The sequence below is a fragment of the Dama dama genome, chromosome 11, assembly GCF_033118175.1.
Source record: "Dama dama isolate Ldn47 chromosome 11, ASM3311817v1, whole genome shotgun sequence".
In the NCBI taxonomy this organism is placed as follows: domain Eukaryota; kingdom Metazoa; phylum Chordata; class Mammalia; order Artiodactyla; family Cervidae; genus Dama; species Dama dama.
This window is the reverse complement of record NC_083691.1, coordinates 5,098,893-5,120,186: the sequence shown is the minus strand read 5'-3', so window position 1 is coordinate 5,120,186 and position 21,294 is coordinate 5,098,893. Positions and strand designations below refer to the sequence as shown.

General features: G+C 53.2%; 1 protein-coding gene across 3 annotated transcripts in view; it reads right to left on the bottom strand.

Annotated features, from left to right (window-relative positions):
* Positions 1-20,430, bottom strand: part of LOC133064366 (rap guanine nucleotide exchange factor 1) — a 136,710-nt gene extending 116,280 nt beyond the window's left edge. For 2 of the 3 annotated variants that reach the window (XM_061154349.1, XM_061154355.1), the window contains exon 1: positions 20,324-20,430. In XM_061154349.1, coding sequence (XP_061010332.1) covers positions 20,324-20,384 — 61 coding nt within the window. In that variant the 5' untranslated portion in view covers positions 20,385-20,430. Of the gene's footprint in view, positions 1-18,464; positions 18,487-20,323 lie in introns of those variants that run through there. The other variant, XM_061154351.1, reaches the window with a different exon arrangement.
* Positions 20,431-21,294: the final 864 nt, after the last annotated feature.

Below are 21,294 nucleotides of genomic sequence, written 5' to 3'. Positions count from 1 at the left end.
CTGCACGGCACCACCCACTGCTCAGCAGAGAGAGGTCTGCCACGGCTGTCATGCACAACCCCCACACCACGGGCAGGAGGCGGAAGCCGGGCTCGCCAGCGGGCGCCCAGAAGCTGACGTGTAGCTTTGTGCATGGAATTTGTCTGCTGGGAGGAAAGGCTGATGTTGGTCACTTCCCCTCCAGAGGAAAACACAACAATACAAGGAAGCACGGAGCGCTGTGGGAATGTTCCAAAGTGGGAGCTGCGGCTCCGTCCAGAGCGCGGACAGAGGGGAGGCCAGCCTGGAGGTCAGGCCAGCGGAGCGCCGAGGCAGAGAGTCTGGGAGCCAGTCTTCTGGGTGCCCTCGCCCCTGCTTTGAAGTGATGTCTCTGCCCAGCGCCACGGAAACCACTGATGGCGAAGGCGCGTCTCCAGCAGTGCGTCATCGGAAACACAGGCCGGGGCTCTCTTACGACACACACATGCACACTCACGGGTCAGTCTCAGACTGTTACGGCCTGAGTGGCCTGAGACTCACCCCACAAATGGGGAGGCTCAGACAAGGCAAGTGAAGAATCACTTAATTACCACTGTAAGCAGCACTGAGACGCTCAGGGCAGGGGAAGCAAGTCTAGCAGGGCCACCTAATCTAATCTGGGCAGTCAGGGAAGGGTGAGACTGGGAGGAGGAGCTGCCCAAGCACACGGGGAAGCACCTCCTGGGCTGGAAGAGCATGTGCAAAGGCCCTGTGCAGCTGGAGGTATGCGAATGGGGGAGGCGGGTGGGGGTCAGCGGGGGCAGAGCCTTCGAGGTCCAGGGTTTCATCTCACAGGCTTCAGGGGGTGTCCAAAGTGTTGACCAACGCACGTGCACTCATTTTCCTGGGAAGAGAAGTCCTTGGCATTCATTAAAGTCTCAAAGACTTCCAAAAGGTTGAAATCCACAGAGCTACTCCAATGCTCTCATTCCAAAACAAGAAAACTCAGGTCCTCATTTTGAGGGAAAGACATCTGCCCAAGGGTTCACAGACAACCCTCATCACTGGATCTCAGGCTGGTGTTTTTCCACAGTTAGCCAGCTGCCTTACTCCGGGAGGGGCATGTCAACAACAACAAAGTGCTAATCCTCACTGAACACGATACTGCATCCCACACAAGATGGCTTTGTTTCTGTCCAGGCAGGCCCAGAAGTGACACTCGACAGAATGAACTGTGAAGTCCTCCAGTCCATCTTTCTTGGGGTCTGACCTAACCTGCAAAATACTGGGGGCAGAACCTCCAATTCCAAGGCACCCCCACAATAAAGCTCCTGGGTTTTTGCAGACCCTGACAGATGGTGCTGGCTCACGAAGGAAGGGCAATAGGGGCAGAGTCTCACTCTGCAGCATCTAGCCCTTTAAAGAAGCTGCTGCTTGTTCGCTGTTCTTTCTGAAGTCATGACAAACCAGGAACGAGCCTGGAGGACATGGAAGGGAGGAAGCCCACACCCTCAACTTTATCAAATCCACCTGGAACTGAGAGAAATAAACTATTTTTTTAAGTGAACAAAAACAGTAATTTTCTCCTTGTGACTTATTTCACAATTACATGGACTACTCAAGGGAAAATCTAAGTATGTGCGGAGAACACCTCCTGAGCTTTGATGCTTCCTGGAAGACCCAAAAGAGGAAGTCACCTCCCGGAGTGAAAGGCACTTGAGGCCTTTGGGAGTCCAGCCCCCCCAACTTCCTCTCCCACATCCCCTCTCAGGAGCCTTTTCTTTAGCCGCAGACTCAGTGCCCAGTGAGAACCTGCTCCTGTGAGCCTGCCTGCGCTGAGTCCCACCTCCTTCCTCTGCAGTAAAGCAGGGGAGACCGAATGGTCAACATCTGGCAGACTGTCAACGGGTATCCATCAAGGGGACCCACAATCTCTGCTTCGGCTGGAATGTGACAGGGTCAGAAGAGGCAACGCCCTCACTGGGGAAAGGCTCCCATCACCTTCCTCCCACCCTCGAAGCCCCCAGGATCTGTGGGCTCCTGCCCTGCACAGCGGCCCACCGGGAGATGTCACCCATCGTGAGCAGGCAGCCTCAGCACGGGCGGGGCTGGCGGGAGCCACGGCAGCGGCCTCCAGGGAGGGCCCTCCCGGGTTTAGAGAGGCACAGCCTGCCCCACTGAGGCGGAAGCCACGCCCAGCGCGCGCCTGGGCGAACTCTGAGCGTCCCCTGTGCCTCCTGAGCCGACAGGAGCTCTGCTCCCGACAAGCGGGAAGAGCACACGAGGAAGCAGCAAAGGAACCTCACGTTAGACAGCAGAACAGGACAGGCCCGGGGCCCTGGGAGCGGAGGCCTGCGGGGCAGGAGGGGCGCCGTCACAGTCACCCCGGCAGCTCTGAGAGGAGCTGCGCGCTCCCTGCGCGAAGCCCACCACCCCCACCCCGGGGCCACGTGCCCCAGGAGCCAGGGTCGCCCAGGCTCTGAGCCCCGCTCTTGGCTCCCTGGGGGGTGGGAGGCATCACTCCCTTGCCTGGGGCAGGGGCGCGCCAGGCAGAGGGAGGAGCAAGCGCAGGGCCGGAGGCAGGCGTGGGATCCTCCAAAAACGGGGGCCCAGGGGAGAAGCTCAGGCCACCGAGCCGCGGGGGAGAACGCCAGGGACAGGGATGAGGGCGGGCCAGGGAGGACTCTGGCTTTCAGTCACGGTGCAAAGGGGAGCTATGGACGGCCTGGACCTGGCCTGGTTCAATCTAATTCACGCTCTGGCTGCTGAACGAAGACTGGACAGCCATGAGGGGTGGGGGGGTGGTGGGCAGAAGCCAGTCAGGAGGGCACCAGGGCGGCGCCAGCTGGAGCACAAGTCAGCAGAGATGGTGAGAGCCGGGAGGCTGGGCACACCTGGGGGAAGCCCAGGGGACCCGCGGGTGGTCAGGTGTGGGCGACGAGAGTCCGAGAGGACGCTGGATTTTATGGGCCTGGTCAGTTAGGCCAAAAATGTCATTATTTAGTGACTTCCCTGTGGTCTGTCGGCTGAGACTCCGCGGTCCCAACGCAGGGGGCCTGGGTTCAACCCCTGGTCAGGGAACTAGATCCCGCGTGCCAGAACTAAAGCTCCTGCCTGCTGCGATGAAGACGATCCCATGTGCGACGACTAAGACCTGGCAAAGCCAAATAAACATTTAAACAAACAAAAAACCTCTTTTAAAAAATGACATTATGCACTGTCATGGATACCCTGGGAGAAGCCAGTGAGGCGGGAAGTTAAGGTGGTGAAGCACCACCTAAACTAAGCCCTGGTTTAGTTTAGACACATCGAGTCTGATGCTGACAAGACATCTAAGTGGAGATGTGAGTGGGCAGTCTGCAGGTCAGGGGACAGTCAGGGGCTGCACACGCACATTTGGGGATGACCAGTATTTAGATGGCACTTACAGACACGGGACTAGCACAGACGTAGAGAGCAAACTTATGGTTACCAAGAAGGGGAGAGGAGATAGGATGAATTGGGATATAAGGACCGACATACACAATACTATGTGTGAACAGGTTAACTAATGAGAAACTGCTGTATATATAGCTCAGGGAACTCTACTCCACCATCTGTGGTGACCTAAAAGAGAATGCAATCTAAAAAAAGGAGTGGGGATATGTATACATATGACTGATTCAGGCTTCCCTTGTGGCTCAGCTGGTAAAGAATCTGCCTGCAATGCGGGGAGACTTGGGTTCGATCCTGGGTTGGGAAGATCCCCTGGAGAAGGAAAAGGCTACCCACTCCAGTATTCTGGCCTGGAGAATTCCATGGACTATAGAGTCCATGGAGTCGAAAAGAGTCAGACATGACTGAGCGACTTTCACTTTCATGACTGATTCATTCTGCTGTCAGCAATAAACTAACAACATTGTAGATTATACTCCAATAAAAATTTTAAAACAAACAAAAAAAAAGATATGGGACTAAATTGCTGAGGAAGAGACTGGAGGACTCAGCCCTAGGATATTCCAAAACTGAGAGTCTGGAAGAGCAGAGAATCCAGAAAAGGAGGGCTGAAATGGATGTGTCTATGTGTAACCACAACACTTACACATTAAGACAAGTCAGAAGCTTGTTTAAAAAAAAAAAAATTACCATGATGTTTTTAAAGTACTAAAGTTGACTACTGTGTGACTTTAAACAAAATTTCAGTTTTAGAGTCTGGTTCTCAAGTCCTAGATGCTTAGTTTTAAACTGTCTTGCTAATCACGGTGACAAATAAATCAAACTAATCAATTAGCTAATATCTCAGGGCACAATATACGCTGTGTGTGAGATTCATCAGAGTTTTCCTCATAGCTGCCAACCTTCTGGGCATCTTCTTGTCAGAGCTAATTAGAGCACTGCTTTTCACCTCACGAGCTGACAAAAACACACGCTGGAAGAGGAAGAACTGTGAACATCGTCCTTCTCCTGCTGTTCTCCTGCGCTAATCTTCTTCACTCTGAGGTGTCTGTGCTGCTCATCCATTTAAAAAGGATTCGTTTCAGTACCGGGCAATGGTTTACCCTAGTTCCTCCACATGCCAACCGGTAAGTCACGTAAACCTCAGTTTTCTCATCTGTAAAATGAAGTCACTCTCAGCTGCCCGCAGTGCTGCTAGTGGGATTAAATACACACAGCACAGCTCCCGGCATCGGCGCTCATAAACTGTTCCCTCCTCACCCTCCAGGAGCCGCTTTTCAGGTCAGGTCCCCAGGAGCCTTTTCATTCCTCTCTGTACTTAACTTTAAGCAGTCATCCCCAAGTGCCCGCATCCCAACACCTACCCACCAGCAGCACCTGGGTGGTTCTGTCGCTCAGTCATGTCTGACTCTGTGCAACCCATGGGCTGGAGCACGCCAGGCTTCCCTGTCCTTCACCATCTCTTGGAGCTTACTCAAACTCAGGTCCATTGAGTTGGTGATGCCATCCAACCATCTCATCCTCTGTCGTCCCCTTCTCCTCCTGCCTTCAATCTTGCCCAGCATCAGGGTCTTTTCCAATGAGTCAGCTCTTTGCATCAGGTGGCCAAAGGATTGGAGCTTCAGCGTCAGCCCTTCCAATGAATATTCAGGGTTGATTTCCTTTAGGATTCACTGGTTTGATCTCCTTCCTGTCCAAGAGACTTTCAAGAGTTTTCTCCAACACCACAGTTCTAAAGCATCAATTCTTCAGGGCTCAGTTTTCTTTATGGTCCAACTCTCATATCCATACACGACTACTGGAAAAACGATACCTTTGACTATACTGACCTTTGTCGACAAAGCAATGTCTCTGCCTTCTAATACACTTGTCTAGGATCACCTGGGAACTTGTTAGAAATGCCAACTCGCAGCTCAACTCCAGAACTGCTGAAGCAGAAACCGGGGGCTAGAATGAGCACAGCAACCTCCAGGTGCTACAGTCTGAGATGTACCGGAGAAGGTGGGTCACATTCCGGGGCACCTAGCAGGTCCTCAGAACAGGGACCCCTGACCTGTCCTCAACACCTGCTAACATAACAGGCTGTAAACTACCAATCTGTCGCAAACACAAACTTCCTACCTTTCTGGTTGTTTTCTTTAAACATCAACTGTAGCACTTGAATAAAAACTCTTACAAAAATTCAACCTCCATCCTCCTTTCTATGGCAACAGGGAAAAGAAAATCTCTAACTTAACCCAAGAATACTGTCCCCATGTAATTTTTTTTTCCAATTCTCTCCATAAGACTTGACACAAACACTAAGATCCCTCCCATCCATCCCAAAGAACATGAATTTAAGATCTGGCGAGTCTAACTTTTCTCATAAGGTAAATACATTCTGGTTGTTGTATGTACATGTTTATTGTTGCTGTTGTTTTAAAACCAAATTATCCCAGGTTTTGACGCGTCCATGAGTTGAGCAGTCGGAACGTAAGAAGTGGCAGATGCCCACAGGGAGAACGGGACCAAAGCCGAACTCAGCTGACCCTCCAGGGAATCTACCGCCCTGATCCCGCCCCGGAACAGGCTGTGTTTCTGAAACAGCTGTCTCACTGCAAGACCAAGACCCTCTCCAGCACAAAGGTGTGGCACTCAGGAGCTGTAAATGATTCCTCCCCCAGTGTCTTCCAGATCAGAACACTTCTGAGAGTGACAGGGAGGGTGCTATTAATAACCCTGCCAAGACGGCAGGTGGAGCCGGGACGTGAGATTGTCACCCCATCTGTCACATCGGCCTGAGCCCAGCGATCTTCAGGCTCCTTTTCCTGAGGTGTCCAGACGTCTAACTGCGAGGCAAGGCAAGAGTGATGTTTATAAGCAGAACTCTAGAGTCTGATTCTTCAATCAAAGGCTAGACCTCGTGTGGAGGGGAGCCCTGGACAGGCTCAGTGCAGACCGGGAGAGCAGGTGCCTGGCTCATGTATCACTGTGCCCCAGCATCTTTCGTCAGGAACTAAGGGCAATAGGTGCTCAAGAAAGCAGCTCAGAGACTGAATCAAGGCTTCCTGCTGCATTTCCCTGACTCTAAAAGGCATACTTCTTCATAGTTTCACATTTGGAATCAGAGTGTGTTGTCTTATAATCAACCCTGCTAATGTAATTTTATTTCCTGAGAAGTATTACTGTATTACTAGTACGTCTTACATGCATTGATGCCATAGGATCGAAAGACGCAGTGACTGCCTATCACCCCAGATTCATAGACGCGTTCACAGTGCTCATGGGACAGAGACTTGTCGTGACCACCTAAAGGCGGCAACTTCCAAAGGGACGCACTGTTTCATCTAACACTACCAGCGCTTCCCTGGCCTTAAAATCTTAAGAGAAAGACTGGACCTTGCTTCTGTAGGCCATCCTCTCTCGGCCCCTCCCCCAAGTCAGTGATGCCTTCTCATGAGTGCGGCCAAGAGCCTGGAATCCCATCAAGCAGAGCTAGTGCAAATCCCATCTGTGCCGTCAACTCAGTGGGTGCAACGAGGACAGTCTCCAGGCAGAAGCTTGGATGGAGGTCCCTGCCGGGCTTGTGAAGATCTTACTAACAGCCTTTACCGTGTGCCAGACTACTGCACCCACCGAGCTCTGGGCTCACCTCGACCTCTGCACCTCCAGGACGTCTCTCCCACTCACAGCACTGCCCTCCTCAGACCAATGAAGGATGAAGGACGGGAACCAAAGGCTGCCACAGGGCAGCAGTGGGTAATTCCCTCGAGGAGGGCCCTTAAGGAGTCCAGCGCAGCTGAAGAGCGTTGTGTAAGGGGAGGGGGTCCACCCTGGCCAAGCAGCTTCCAGCTCCACAGAAACCCATGTTTCATGATCACACAGGCTCGCCCAGTTATAAAAGCGGCTGCTCTCAGGAAGCCCAGAGAATCATGTCCCACAGGTACCTGTAGTTCACCTAGAGGTCCTCCCAGCCCAGATGTAATTCATTAAACCAGAGATCATTTTTAACATGAGCACTGCTCCCTAGTATTATATCTGGCATACTGTACCATTTAAAAAACGTTTTAATATAACTTACTATATTTAAGATTGAATAATTATAATACAAATAAATATTAAAAAATAATTGGTATCCACAGTACTTTTTAAAACCTATTGTCATAAAACTTATTGCCTTCACTGTCTTTAAGTGTACAGGTCAGTGGTCAGAAGTACATGCACACTGCTGGGCTACTATCACTACCATCCACTCACAGGACTCTCTTTGTCCTGTAAAACTAGACTTAAACACTAATTAAATGTTAAACAGTAATTCCCCATTCTCCCTTCTCCTAGCCCCTGGCAACCGCTATTCCACTTACTTTCTGTCTCGACTATTTGATTACTCTAGGTAGGCCATACAAGTGGGACTGTACAGTAGTCGTCCTTCTGCGTCTGACATTTCCCTTAGCACGATGTCCTCCAGGTCCATCCATGCTGACGGGATGCCCATCCTTTTTGAGGCTGGATAAGGTCTCACTGTGCGCACACGCATCACACTTTGCTTGTCCATCCTCTGATGATGGGCACCTTTTGGCTATCGTGTGAATAATGCTGCTATGAAACTGGGTGTACAGATACCTTTTTGAGTCCCTTCCTTCATTTCTTTTGGGTCTATTACTCAGAAGCAGAATTCTTGAATCATACAGTTACTCTATTTTTAATTTTTTGAGAAACTGCCACTGTTTTCCATAATGGGTGCACCATTTTACGTTCTCACCAAGAGTGCATAAGGGTTCCGATTTCTACATATCCTGGCCAACCCCTGTTATTTTCTCATGTTTTAAAGCAGACATCCTGATGGGCGTGAGGTGGTGTCTCACTGTGGTTGTGGCATACACGTCACTAATGGTTAGCAATGCTGAGTAATTTTTCATGTGTTTATTGGCCATCTGCATATCTTCTTCTTTGGAGATGTCTACTCAAGTTTTTTAATTAGGTTGTTTGATATTTTCTGTTTGTCAAATGCCAGGAAACAGAGGTAGTTAACCAAAGTAAATTCTATGCAGATAAATAATGATGATGTCCATGCAATGGAATACTACTCAGCTATAAAAAGGAATAAACTAAATAAAGACAGTAGCTTCATGTACCTCACAGGCAGTATGCTAAGTAAAAGAAGCCATTTTCCAAAATTACATGCTGTATGACATTCCGGAAAAGACAAAACTATAAGGACAGAAAACAGACCAACGGCTGCCAGCAGCCAGAAGTGGAGGAAGGGTTTGGCAACAAAAGGACAGCAAAAAGTCTTTGTTTTTTCCCCTCCTGGAGCGATGGAACTGTTCTCAATCCTGATGGTGGTGTGTGTGTGTATTCAGTCACTCAGTTGTGTCCTTCTCTTTCTGACCCCAGGGACTGCAGCCCACCAGGCTCCTCTGTCCTGGGATTTCCCAGGTCAGAGTACTGGAGTCGGTGGCCACTTCCCCGCCACCTCCCCGCCCCCCCCCAGGGGATCTTCCAGACCAGGGATCAGACCTGTTTCCTGCGCCTCCTGCACTGCAGGTGGATTCTTTACCGCTGACTCACCGAGGTCACACAAATTTACAGATGAGTTAAAACCCAAAGAGCCACAAGCTCAAAAAAGGGTCAGTTTTACTACAGGTAAAATTTTAAGAAATTCGCATGCAGAAGGGGAAAGAGGTCTCCTTTTATCCACAGAGTCACTGTGCTAACCAGTTTACAAGCATCATCTCATGGAATCCTTACAAAACTTCAGGGATGTATAAATACTGTCACTCGAGCCCAGGTCTGACTAAACTACGAGAAACTAAGTCCTGATTATTCAGACACCCAAGATTCCATTTGATCTTTCCAAGATCTGGGGTGTTTGCAAATTATTATTTATCATTTAGTAGCAGCAGCAGTAGCAGGAATTCAGGGTTGACAGGACCACGTACACACGTCATCTTTCTCTCCGGGCACTGGGTCCACAGGGCACCTAGCAGATCCTTAGCGGCACTTAAGGATCTTAAAAAGCTCAAGAACCACTGCTCCATACCGAGGTCCAGGGAGGGTCTGAGGCCGGCCCCAGAGGACACGGCAGATGTGTGACAGTGTCAGGCCTGACACTCAGGCTGGCTCTCTCTCCATGGTCCCCAAATGCCACAGCTCCAAGCAGCGCTGGCGACAGTGACTCATGTTCCCATGATAATCTGAGTCTACAGGACTTCCCTGGCAGGAGGTGCCCCGCACAACCAGGCTGGGACCAGGCCACATGGCCTGAAATGGAGTAGCCCAGGTTCCTAGTCCAAGTCCCGCTTGGTCAAATATAAAAACTGCATTCTACAAGCCTGCACATTTAGGGTAATTAATAGACAGCGCCCCGAAACAGACAAGAAAAAAAAAAAAAAGCAAGGATAGCTCTTACAGGAAAGCATGCTTATGATCTGTGCCTTGGGTTTCTGATGAGCTCAGAGAAATAGTATTTGTAAGGTGCCCTCTGACAAGCTGAGGCAGAAGCACAAATTCGTTTGGTGATGGTAATTAAATGAGAGGTTTTTTAGCTCCTGGACCGAAAGGTTGGAGAACGTGAAAAGGGTTGACTGGGCTTTAGCCTCTCTGCAAAGAGCCCCGTGCCAGCTGAACTGACAAGCCCGCAGGCAGATGGCACGCATTCACCCTCACTTACCAGAAAGGCCTGGGAGAGAACGGTTAAGGAAGAAGGCCTCAGAACAATACATCCGAATTTCCAAATCTATTTTAAACTGTGAAAATTAATCAAGGAGGAGAAACAATGGGTATGAAACCAACCCACTTGCCGATTCAGGGCAATTTGTAAGTTACCTGCACATAAGGCCCTTGAAGAGCTTGTGGGGTTTCGGCTATCACAAAACAAAGGCAACACCTTGTGATCATTTCACGTTCAGTGTTGAACAAAGATGGCCGAGTTAACCCTGAGAGTCTCCCTGACAATGAGAAACGGAGGTGCTGTCTCTGGGATGGAGCAAAAACGTACCTGCGGGTGACCAGCCCTGCTCCGGCTGAGATGAGCCGCTGCCCACAAGCACAGGCCCAGCCCTTTTAGGCAGACTTGCAGACAGAAGCAGGGCTTTCCTCCCCTACTGCATGTGACAGGGCACTTGTGTAGCTGAAGTGAAATGCCGTCTCCTCTTCCCATACATTATCTCTTTGGAGGTCTATTACTTAGTTGTAAAAACTTATCTCCTGGAATTCAACTTTGACAGCGACAGACACAGACACAGCCTACAAGGAAATACCTGAAGAGCCAGAGAACGCCCCTCCTTCTGGAGTGCTGAGGTCTGAACTTCACTTACCGCACAACCGTACTAAAGGAAATGGTCGTCTTAGAGCAGAAGGGGACATGGGGTAGGGACAAAACTAATGTTTATTGTGTCAAGACTCTGCTACATGCTTCATGGGCATCATCTCATTTAATCTTCTCTCAACACCATAAGGTAGGCCCTGTTAGAATTTTCTTTCCCTTTTACAGATAAAGCACTGAGGCTTAGACAGGCAAAGCCACCTGCCCACAATCCCACTGTTCCGTGGAGAGCTGGGATGCGGAACTGCAGCAGGAGGACTCAGCCGAAGGCCGCACACCCCCCACCCCCCACCCCGACCTGTGCCGGGAGTCCGTCCTCTCATCTCCTGGGGTTGGGGGGGAGACTGAGGCTCAGAGGGCACTGATCCAGGCCACGGTGCAGACCCAGGGGCCACGAAGCAGTTCTCCCGAGCTCTAGCCCCAGGCTCACGCTGCCTCTAATATGCATGAATGTTAAGAGAAGTGTGAAAGCCTAGATCAAAGGTCTCCTGCACGAAGCGCAGACCGGATCATCAGCTTCCCAAGGCCGCAGATTTCCCCTAAACATCTCAGTACCTGGTGCCGCGGCAGGCAGCTCGACGCTGGGTGAACAGTCACTGGCGCTGAATGGACGGAGACGTGCTGAATGGACGGAGGGGTGAGTGAGTGGGTGGCTGAGTGGGGTGGCTGAGTCTGCAGGTGGGTGGGCAGAGCTACGCTGACTAAGGCCCACTTTTCACTGTTTACATCCAAAGTATATTCCCCTGCAGTATTTTCAGCAAACCAAGCCGCCTCCATACCCCAGAGACCAGAAGCTGCTTCATAAATCTGTAGGCAGATGTGACGCCACCTTGACAGTCCTGGAGAGGAGCTGGAAAGCCCCAGGGGGAATCCCAGAGCAGGTTCCAACCAAAGACAACGACAGCGCCCTCGAGCCAGCTGCCCGGCGGCCCTGCGGCGGAGGAGCAGAGAGCCTAGCTCCAGGCTCTCGGGGGCCCAGGGGAGCACATGCCCTGCAGGGAAGGGAAGGATGACGAACCCAAGCTCCCCAGTGAGCCCCACCTCTCCCTCAGCTCATGACCCGCCTCCCTCTCCTCAACTGTCACATGGCACAATACTCGCCACTTCTCTCTCTCTAACAACAGACCCAATTAAATCATACAAGGATCAGAAGGTAAAACTCTAAAGCACACAGGAAGTAGTCAATAATCCTGAGTGGTCACTCTTCTCATCTGGGAGAAAGGCTGTGTTACTCTAACACCATTTAATAAAAAACCAGACAAACAAAACCTAAAACAACAGCCAAAAAACCCACGAATGCCTATCAAAGGGTTCTGAAAGCTATAAAGGAGTATGTTTTATTGTGATGATGAATGGTTACAGTGCCCTGCAACACCAGTGTCATTAAAAACCAACGACCCCAACTCACATCCCCCTTGATACTGCAGATGAGACTCACAAAGAATCAGTGTCAGAAAGGGCGTGGAGATGGGTCTGTCCTCCCCATCAGGTGACAACAGAAGCACAAGAGGCTCAGAAAGATTAAGCCGTCTGCCCAAGGTGGCTCAGCAAGAAGGAGGGATCCCTGCTCACCTCCCCCTGCCAGAGCTGGAGCAGGAGAGCCAGGGGAGCAGTCATCTCAAGCACCCCAAAACTGTCAGGTGGCCCTTTATGTGCAGCAGCCTCCTCACTGGTGGAAAAGTCCCTGGAAATGTGGACGCTCATTTCGCCCCAAGTTACAGCAGCCAAGAGAACAATGCCCTCACAGCCAATGGAAATATGGGAAAAATAAGATGCAGTCAAATGAACTTTAGTCCTATCTTGCCCCCAACGCAGTACGACCACAGGCAAATCTGAGCTGTTCAAGGACCTCAGGATCCCAGGCACAAAGAGAAGCTCCGCGTGGAGTTTGGTCCTCAACAGCGCCTCGCTCCTGCTGTGAGGACTAGTGGAGACCACGTGTGTGCAGCACACACAACGGAGCCTGGTCCCGGCACGTGGGAAGAGCTCAAGGACTGCCAGCTACTGCCACTACTTGTATTTATCACTGAAAGGAGGGGCTGAGAGCAGCCAATTCCAAGACCATGCACAATCCCCCATCTATTTATTCACAGTCACTCGAAGAGAGAGGGCACACATGATTATCCACAACCAGAAAATAAATACAACCTCTGTCTCCAAGCCAGAGGTTTTGTTTGTTTTTCTGTTTGCTTGTTTGGGGCCAATTAAGTGGCTACTCGGCGCCATCTCATCCTCCTGTTCTCTCATTCCATGTCCACGCTTTCCTTCTCTCAAAGGCTGCAAGCACCGCACTTCTGCTTGGGGGACCACGGGCTGGCTCCCAGTGGTAACAGTAAGCGTGTCACCGGGAGCCACCCCTGTCGAGTCCACACCAACGCCTGCAGCCTGCCCACTGTCCCCAGCCCAGGAAGCGCCACACACCATCCTGGGCCTCACAGCTGCATTTCTTCTACGCTTGAAAAGGAGGGCAGAGGGTCCTGATTACCAAAGTTAACCTGCAGTAAAATGACCGTCTGAAACCATCCAGCCAATGAAAAGTAAGCAAGGAGAAAGGGCATCTTTAAGAGACCAACGGGAACCGGGGATCTGAGCTGCTATGACACAGGAACTGTATTTTAGGAAGACAGGGTCCAGGCTGTAGCACAGGACAGTCAGAGAACCATCATCTATCTTCCAAACCGCAGCCTGGAAGAAACCAGTGGGGAGAAAGAGGAATTGAGACCATCTGAGGCCACTGCATCTTCGCTCACAAAAGAAGAAGTGGCAGGAGAGACTCTGCTTAAACCCCTGACCCAGAAGAAAGAGGAGCTGGCAGAAGACCATCTGGAAGAGACCGGCAGAAGACCAGCAGCCCAGCTCTCTAGCCCGTCAAAGACGGCATGTACTGTACAACCACTCCATACAGAGTCAGCAGAGCACGCAGCGAGTCCGAAATCCTGCTCAGAGGCCAAAGGAAAGAGATAACAAGAGCAGACAGGGCCTCCCATCATGGCTCGTCACGGAGGCAGGCTGGGCAGAGCAGGCACATGCTGGCTGCAGGCTGCAAATGAAAGGCAAAACTGTGATTGCCTGACACGAAGGAACACAGCCTGAGAGCGTCTGGATCCTGACGCCCCAGAACCACGCACGGCCACGGTCGCTGACGGCCCGGAGTCTCAGGCTGCACAAGCCTCAGTCTCCACCACACCCTCGCGCTCTCCCAAAAGGGCCTCCGGGCACCTGAGCTCAGCCTCCTCACCCATCTCTGGAAGGATACACTGAAACACTGATCCACGCATGTGGTTAACCCAGAACCCCAACTAACTGCACACCCGTATCAGAGCATTGGTCCAACTAACGCACCGAGGACCATCCTAGCTGGCGATTCAAAGCCCAGACAGAGCTCATTCAAAGAGGATTTCGAGACTTGGAATCAGAAACCTGAGTTCATCCTTTGACAACATTAAACTAAATTCACAATGAAGAGTCTTTGAGCACCTACTGTCTTCTAGACACAGTGATGCCAACACCATGGTGGACCCGGCAAACGCTGTCTCAAGAGGCTAACAGTCTACTAGGACTGTATCTGCTGATTTTTAACTTGAGGAAAGGAAACTGGGGCTTTGGTTTCTGAATGAGCTAAACAGTATCCTCCGATCCAGAAGGTTCCTCTGGGGCCCTCCTAGGGAATGCACTGTCTCTGCTACAGGAAGAGGAGCCATGAAGAGCCTAAAGGCAGTCAGCTCTGGCAGAGGCGGCTGAGCACGTCCAGGAAGCGGGTTTTCACACCGAGCTGGCAGAGGGCCCATGGAGGGGCCTCGCGGTGCCCAACAGTCAGCAAGCAGCGTTCCTAGGAACTAAAGAGTTCCTTCTCCTGCTGCTCGGAGAACCCTGCTCAACGTTACATGGCAGCCTGGACGGGAGGGGAGTGGGGGGCAGAAAGGACACATGTATGAAGTATGTACGGCTGAGTCCCTGTGCTGTCCACCTGAAGCCATCACAACACTGTTAATCGACTGGACTTCAATATCAAATAAAAAGTAAAATAAATAAATAAATAAAAATTTTTTAAAAAGTAAAAAAAAAAAAAACCTCACAAGTAAACTTAAAAAAGAATACAGGCCTGCTTTAAAACAAAACAACGATGCATTAATTTTAGATTCCCTCTTCTCCCCTTTCATGGCACAGATGGAGAAAACGAGACCCAAAAAGAAAGACCCTCCCGAGGTCACAACGGTCCAAAAGGTCAAATGGCCTGACAGATGAGCACAAACTCAGATGACAGATCCCTCGGTAATTCACAAACTGGTTTTCTTCTTTCTTTGGTTTTAAATCCTACAGCAGCCTCCGGGCAAGGTGGGAGCCAAACCAGGGGAACACCTGTCGGGCGGCAGGGCGCTGGGGGCAGCGGGGGTTGCGGAGCGGAGGCCCTGCCAGGCTGCTCTTCTGTGCAGTGCGTCATCTTGTTATGGCAACAGGAACGCAGTCAACTGGCCGGAGGTAAGACCCAGCCCTGTGCTCAAGGCGTGCTCCAATCCGGGCCGGCCTGGGACATGGTTTTTCTGCAAGCTCATACATGACTCATCTTTACAGGCCTCCTAGCAGGGCTGCTGGCTGCAAGGAGTCCCATTCAAACTGCCTCTGCCAACAGCTGCTCAGGAGACCAGGCAACAGGGGGTTGCTGCAGTTGATTTTGTAAAACATGGTTAGCCTGCGTCTGTGCTATTTCTTACGTCCTTATGATACAGCTGATAAAATTGTTATTAGTATCTAGGCAGCCTGAAGACTGCGTTGTATGCCATGTGCTTGGTCGTGACCGCCTCCTTGCTTCCCCATGGACTGCGGCCCGCCAGGCTCCTCTGTCCATGGGGATTCTCCAGGCAAGAATACCGAGTGGGTTGCCATGCCCTCTTCCAAGGGATCTTCCCAACCCAGGGATCGAGCCTAGGTCTCCCGCATTGCAGGTGGATTCTTTACTGACTCAGTCACCAGGGAAGCCCAAAGACTGCATTGGGCCTACCCTAATGTAACAGGATTTAAAAATAAAAAAAAAAAACAGAAAAGAAACTTAGAAACATGAACAATCAGATTAAGCTACTATGTCTCCAGCAATTAGGAAGCTCTAAGCAATGCTCCCTAAAGGGGCTGGTGGAGCTGGGGCACAGGTGCGCTGTGACCCTGGGCAAATCATCAGCCTTCCTGGGCCTCAGCCACCCTCGGGGGGAAAGCGGGGCTCACTGGCCCTGCTCTGGCCCCCAGGACTCATGGGGATCACTGAAATGAGGTCATCTGTCGATGCACTCTGGACAGAGACTACAGAAACTGTACACAGGTTCAAGACCGTTTTGATGTTATCCCTGGTCCAGGAAGCGGGAAGGCCAGGCCCAACGGGGTCCAGGCCACTGCGAGGGGCACATGGTGTCTCCCATGAGGAGGGCCATGGAAGGGAGGCAGTCAATGACCGCAGGTGCCCTGAAAGTGTTGCTATTTATTGACTGGATACATTTTGAGCACAAGAATCAATACTCGCAGGGGTAAAGGAAGTAATAAGATTTGAGGACTTTTAAAACTGATCTAGGAGGACACTCTCCTGGCCAAAAGTTGCAGCCTCCTGTGAGAGCTGGGCTTGTACTTTTCATCTGTTCTGAGAAAATACACAGTCACAACAAGTTACTATGACCGCAAACAAGGTAAAATTTCTTTTTAAGGAAAGCATCTTTGCACATCTGAAAAACTCAACTCCTGAGTCTGAGACACTGTACTTATTCTGCCCTGAGGCAGGGTGCTGGCCGAGTCCACCACCGCTTCAGTCAGCGCCCCACGGAGCAGCCTGAAGCCACAAGGAGCCGAAAGAGCCGCCAGAGGGCTTGGTGATGGATGAAGGTCCTGGACAGACCCCCAGGGTCTGCTAGGAGTACACGGCAGGGAAAGAACCACCCGCCTTTAAAAAAAAAAAAAAAACGAGAAACCCCTGCAAAATTTACATCTACTCCAGATGGATCCTATGGCCCTGGAGACAGAAATCCTTTTTGCATCCTGAACACCAGAACAACGTCAGGCCTCTAGGAGGTTCTGGATAAACTACCCAACCTGGAACTGAGGAACAAGCCCAGAGATTCTGAGGAGTACAGTTGGTGAAACTGAAACCCCCTTCTTCCTGCCCCCTCAGCTGGGCCCACTTAACTGCCCACCCCTCACGGTTCCACCAAAAGTCTGATGCGATCCCTGGTAACACCCCAGCACCCCCAACTCTGCCAGAGCTAAGGCCTGTGTGACTGCAACGTGTCCCCTGAGATCACCCCCATTCCCCAGAGCCCAGCACAGCACCAGACCCCAGGCGCTGACCCCTCGATCAGTGCCGAGCAAAGGGATGGAGGAACGAACCCGTGAAGGAACGGAGCAAAGACTTCAAAGTCCAGATAAAAAGCAAACAAACACGAGTGGTGGTTTCTGCAAGGAAAGGGACGCACACTGGAATGCTGCTAGTCTGAGTGGGAAGCGGGCGTGGGTGCTGGGGTGGCAGCGAGGGGGGTGGCCCCGCCAGAGCGGCTCGCAGCATCAGGGCTCAGGGTTACTAGGGCTGTTCGCTTTTCAAAAGAACCAGAAACCCGAGATTGGTGAATGATCTCCCGATTTTTAAATAATGACCATCAATTCGTTTTTCTCCAAGAACACACGTGGCTCACACACATCTATGGCCTGACTCCAGCCCACGGCCACCAGCCTGTCACTTCCGCTCATCAGGCAAGAGGGGTGTCTGGCCTCCAGGAAGGTTAAGGCTTCAGCTCCCCCCACGCGGTGTGCCTGCTGGGAGGAAGCACGCCCGCGCTGACCCCCGGAACTGCAGACGCGCCAGAATCAGGCTCACTGCTCCCCAAAGCGGCCCAGCACTGCACACCCCACGGCGCAAGTCCTCACAACAGGCCCCTCTCAGCTCCCCTGCAAGGCCTCTTCTCCGAGCCTGCCCTGCCCACAGCTCACCCCGGGAGCTCCCTAAGCCGTCTGGCTCCACTTGCTCCCTGCCTTCCCATTACATCTGGAAGACACCGAGGAGCCTCCCCCTACCCCGACTCCAGCAGCCTTCCTGGCCTTCCAGGTTCAACCCTTCTCCACCGAGCCTAAGTGGACAGCTCCAACCAGCCAGCAAGCTGACCCTGCGCCCCCCTCTGGAACCCAGACTGTGCTGACCCCCACTGGGCCCGGAGCAGATGACTGCAGACAGCCTGATCTGGTCCCGACGGAAGGGTCTACCCTCAGAGGAGGGGGGTACCTGTGACCCCGACGCCAGGCAGGCACTGTGAGGAAGTAAAAAGGTTGAAAGGCAGCATGACAGAATCAAAGATCTCCCTGGCGGCTGAAGGGGCTGCGGGTCCCAAGAGGGATTGGGTGGGGAGGGCTGCAGGGTTCCTGGGCTGCATCAAGCTTCTCTAACACTCGGAAAACCCTGGCTGCCTTAAGTCCCAAGAAGTCAGAGCACTGGTCCTATTTTCTGAGTCGAGATTACAAACACGTGGAAGCAACTCTCCTGCTCAAGTCAACAGAAAATAGCAAAACGTGACAACAATGGTCATTGGCTGGGTGTCAGGCTCTATAATTTTCCAGAGCCTGCTAAGAGGAGGCACCACTTCACCTGAGGGCCTTTCCTTTAAACGAAACACCCTGGTGGTGACCTCACGGTAGGTCCATTTAGGAAAAAACGCCAACAGAAACCCAAACGGAAATCTTGTTGAAATGCGAAGTTGACGGCCACCTACGATGACCAGCAGAAACCACCCAGAAGGCTTACCCTTCATTCCGGAGTGTCCCAGTCTGCCTTGACAGCTGTGCCTGCATCCCAGCAAAGGACCTGAGATTAGAAGGACGGACCTCCCGCCAGCTCCACGTGAGAGGCCAACCTCAGCATTTCCTGCTCAGCCACCTCCCACCACAGGCACCTTCCTGCGGAGCTTTCCACACCCCCGTCAGCCTCGCCCCCCATCTCCATGGGGGGCACCCTCACCCGATTTTCAGAGCCTTCCCCTCACCTGTGCCCACAGGCCCACCACCCGGTGGCCTGGGGTAATGCCGGGGTCGGCTTGCCCACCCTCAGATGAGCTTCTCTGAAGGCAGGCACCGCTTGCTTCTGCATCTACTAGAGCTCCTGGCAGAGGGGAAGGCCCAGGGGTAATCTGTGCGGAGAAGACCTGGCCTCAGACCTCCTTTCTCCCGGGAGCAGTGCATGCGAGAGGGCTGAGCCCGGGGGAGGGGAGGAGGTGCTTTTCATTGTGTTCTTTTGACTTTTCCATGACTTTCAAAATTTTCAATTACCCTTATAATGAGAGAAAACCCTGTTGATGCTGTTTTTGGAAAAAAAAAAAAAAAAAAACAGCCAAATTTCCCTGAACACTGTCCAGAGACATGCCACATCCTGAGGAACGCTGCACGGACTAACTGGAGGTGCTTCTGAAACAGCACGCGTGCTGGCAGGGAACTCGTGGTCTCGTGGTCAGCGGCCTGGGCCCCAGGCTGGAGAACAATGAGAAGGACACCCAAGAAACAGCACCTGAGGCCAAGGGCCCTGCCCCAAGGAAAGCACCGGGACCTCGGCTCCCGGGGAGTGGGGAGGCCTGCAAGAAAGCACTGAGCTGTCAAGCCGGGACCACATTTGCTCTTACAGACAATCGGTAAGGATTTAATAAGCCCGATGTTTAAGGCGTTCGGCACAGAGCCGGATACACAGAAAACCCTCAAGAAAGGCGATGAAAATGTCCTTCCTGTGCTCAAGCCACAGACTGCAAGTCACACAGCCTTCTGGGTCCACTTCCGAGGCGCTTCTCAGAAAAGTGTCCTGGTTCAACCTGGGAAACCAGCAACGTCCCAAATCAGTGTAACCTGCCCTATTTCCAGCCCCCGAAGAGCCCATCTTTCAGAGCTCAGGTGCCAAGGGGATGACAGGGTATCCGGTTATGACAACCAGTGGTGTCCCCGCCGGAAGCCCTGGACCCAGGGATGTGTCCTGCAAGGTGTCGCCGGCTTAAGTAAGCCCTGCGCCCCAGGTGCACCGCCCCCGAGTTGCGTCTTTGGAGACTACTATTTCCCAGCCCGGGGAAAACCCAGGTAACCGGAAGGCGAGGTTCTGAGATCTCTAGGAAGACACAAAGAGATGAGGCTGGCAACGAGATTTCTAACCGAACCCCAGACCCAACCGGCTCGCCGTACGCCCCCGCTTCCAAGGGCTCAGCCTGAAACCGAAGGAAAGCTCGCCCGCGCCCTGAAAACGCCGAGAGGCACATCCTGCCCCGCTGCCTTTGAAGCCTCCGAAGTGGAGACGTGTGGTTCAATTTAAACTCGAGGCTCCTCAGAAATGACACATACATTGTGGCTCGCCTCCGTTCACCGCCTGAAGGACGGCCGCCCGCCGCCGGGCCACTGGGACACGCGGTCCCTGCCCGGGTCCCCGGCCCCTTGTCTCAAAGTTCACGCCGCAGGCCGAGCGGCGCGCACCGGCCCGGCCCGGCCCCCGGGCCCCGGGTCCCCGGCCCCCGGCCCGGCCCCGCCGGCCTGTGGCCCCGGGAGCGCCGCGCGGCCCGGCCCCGCCGCCCGAGATGCGCCCCGCAGGCCTGGCGGCGCCTTTGCCCCCGGAGCCCGGCCGCCCGCCCGCCTCACCTGCTTTCTCGATCTTGCCGGACATTTCCGGGCTGCGCCGGAGGCCGAGGCCGCCGCTCATCGGGCCCGGGCCGGGCCGCTGCGGGCGCCACAGGCCGGCGCGGCCGCCGCTCGCCTCGGCCCTGGCTCGCTTCGCCTCAGGCCCGCGCCGGCATGGCGGGCTCCGCGGGCCGCGGCCTGTGCGCTCGGCCAGCGGCGCCCCAGCCCGCCCGGGGGTACCCGCCGCCGCTCCGCCTTCTCCGCTCCCGCCGCCGCCGCCGCTTCTCCGGGCCCGCGAGCCGGCCGCAGCGCCGCGCCGCCGCCCGCCCGCCGGCCTCGGCCGCGGCCAGAGCGCCACCTGCCGGGCGCGGCCTCCGCGCCGCCAAGGAAGCAGCGCCCCCTGCCGACCCGGAGCCGGCCGGAACTTCCCGCCCGGGACGCAGCGCCCCCTGCCGACCCGGAGTCTCCACGCCAGGGCGAAGGACCGCCCCCGGCCACCAACCCATACCTGGGCCTCCGCGTTCGCTGCCCGCAGGCACGGACCCTCGACGCCAGGGCGAGGGTTTGCATGGACCACCCGGAACTCAGCATCCTCTGCTGTAGAACCTGACTCCCCAACTCAAGGCCTGAGTCTGATCCCAACCAGGACTCAGCTTGCCCTGCTGACTTGCCCTCCATCACTTGGAACACAGGGCTCCCACCCAAACTCTCTTCTCCATGCCAGGGCCTGTGACTGACCCTACCTGGATCCAGAGCCCACTGCTGGCCCATAGCCCATAGGGGCACAGTGCCCCCCTGCCTGCTCTATTCACTTGACCCCCAAATATGGACCAGGGTCCCTTCCAGCCTGGACCTCTGCTGGACCTTTTCTAAGCACAGTGGTGAGTTCAGTAAAAGTCATTGACTTAAGAATCAAAGATCTTATTAGGCCTACAAAGATGTGCACAATCACTTATTCCCTCCAAAGAGTTTATAACTTGGAGAAGCAAAGT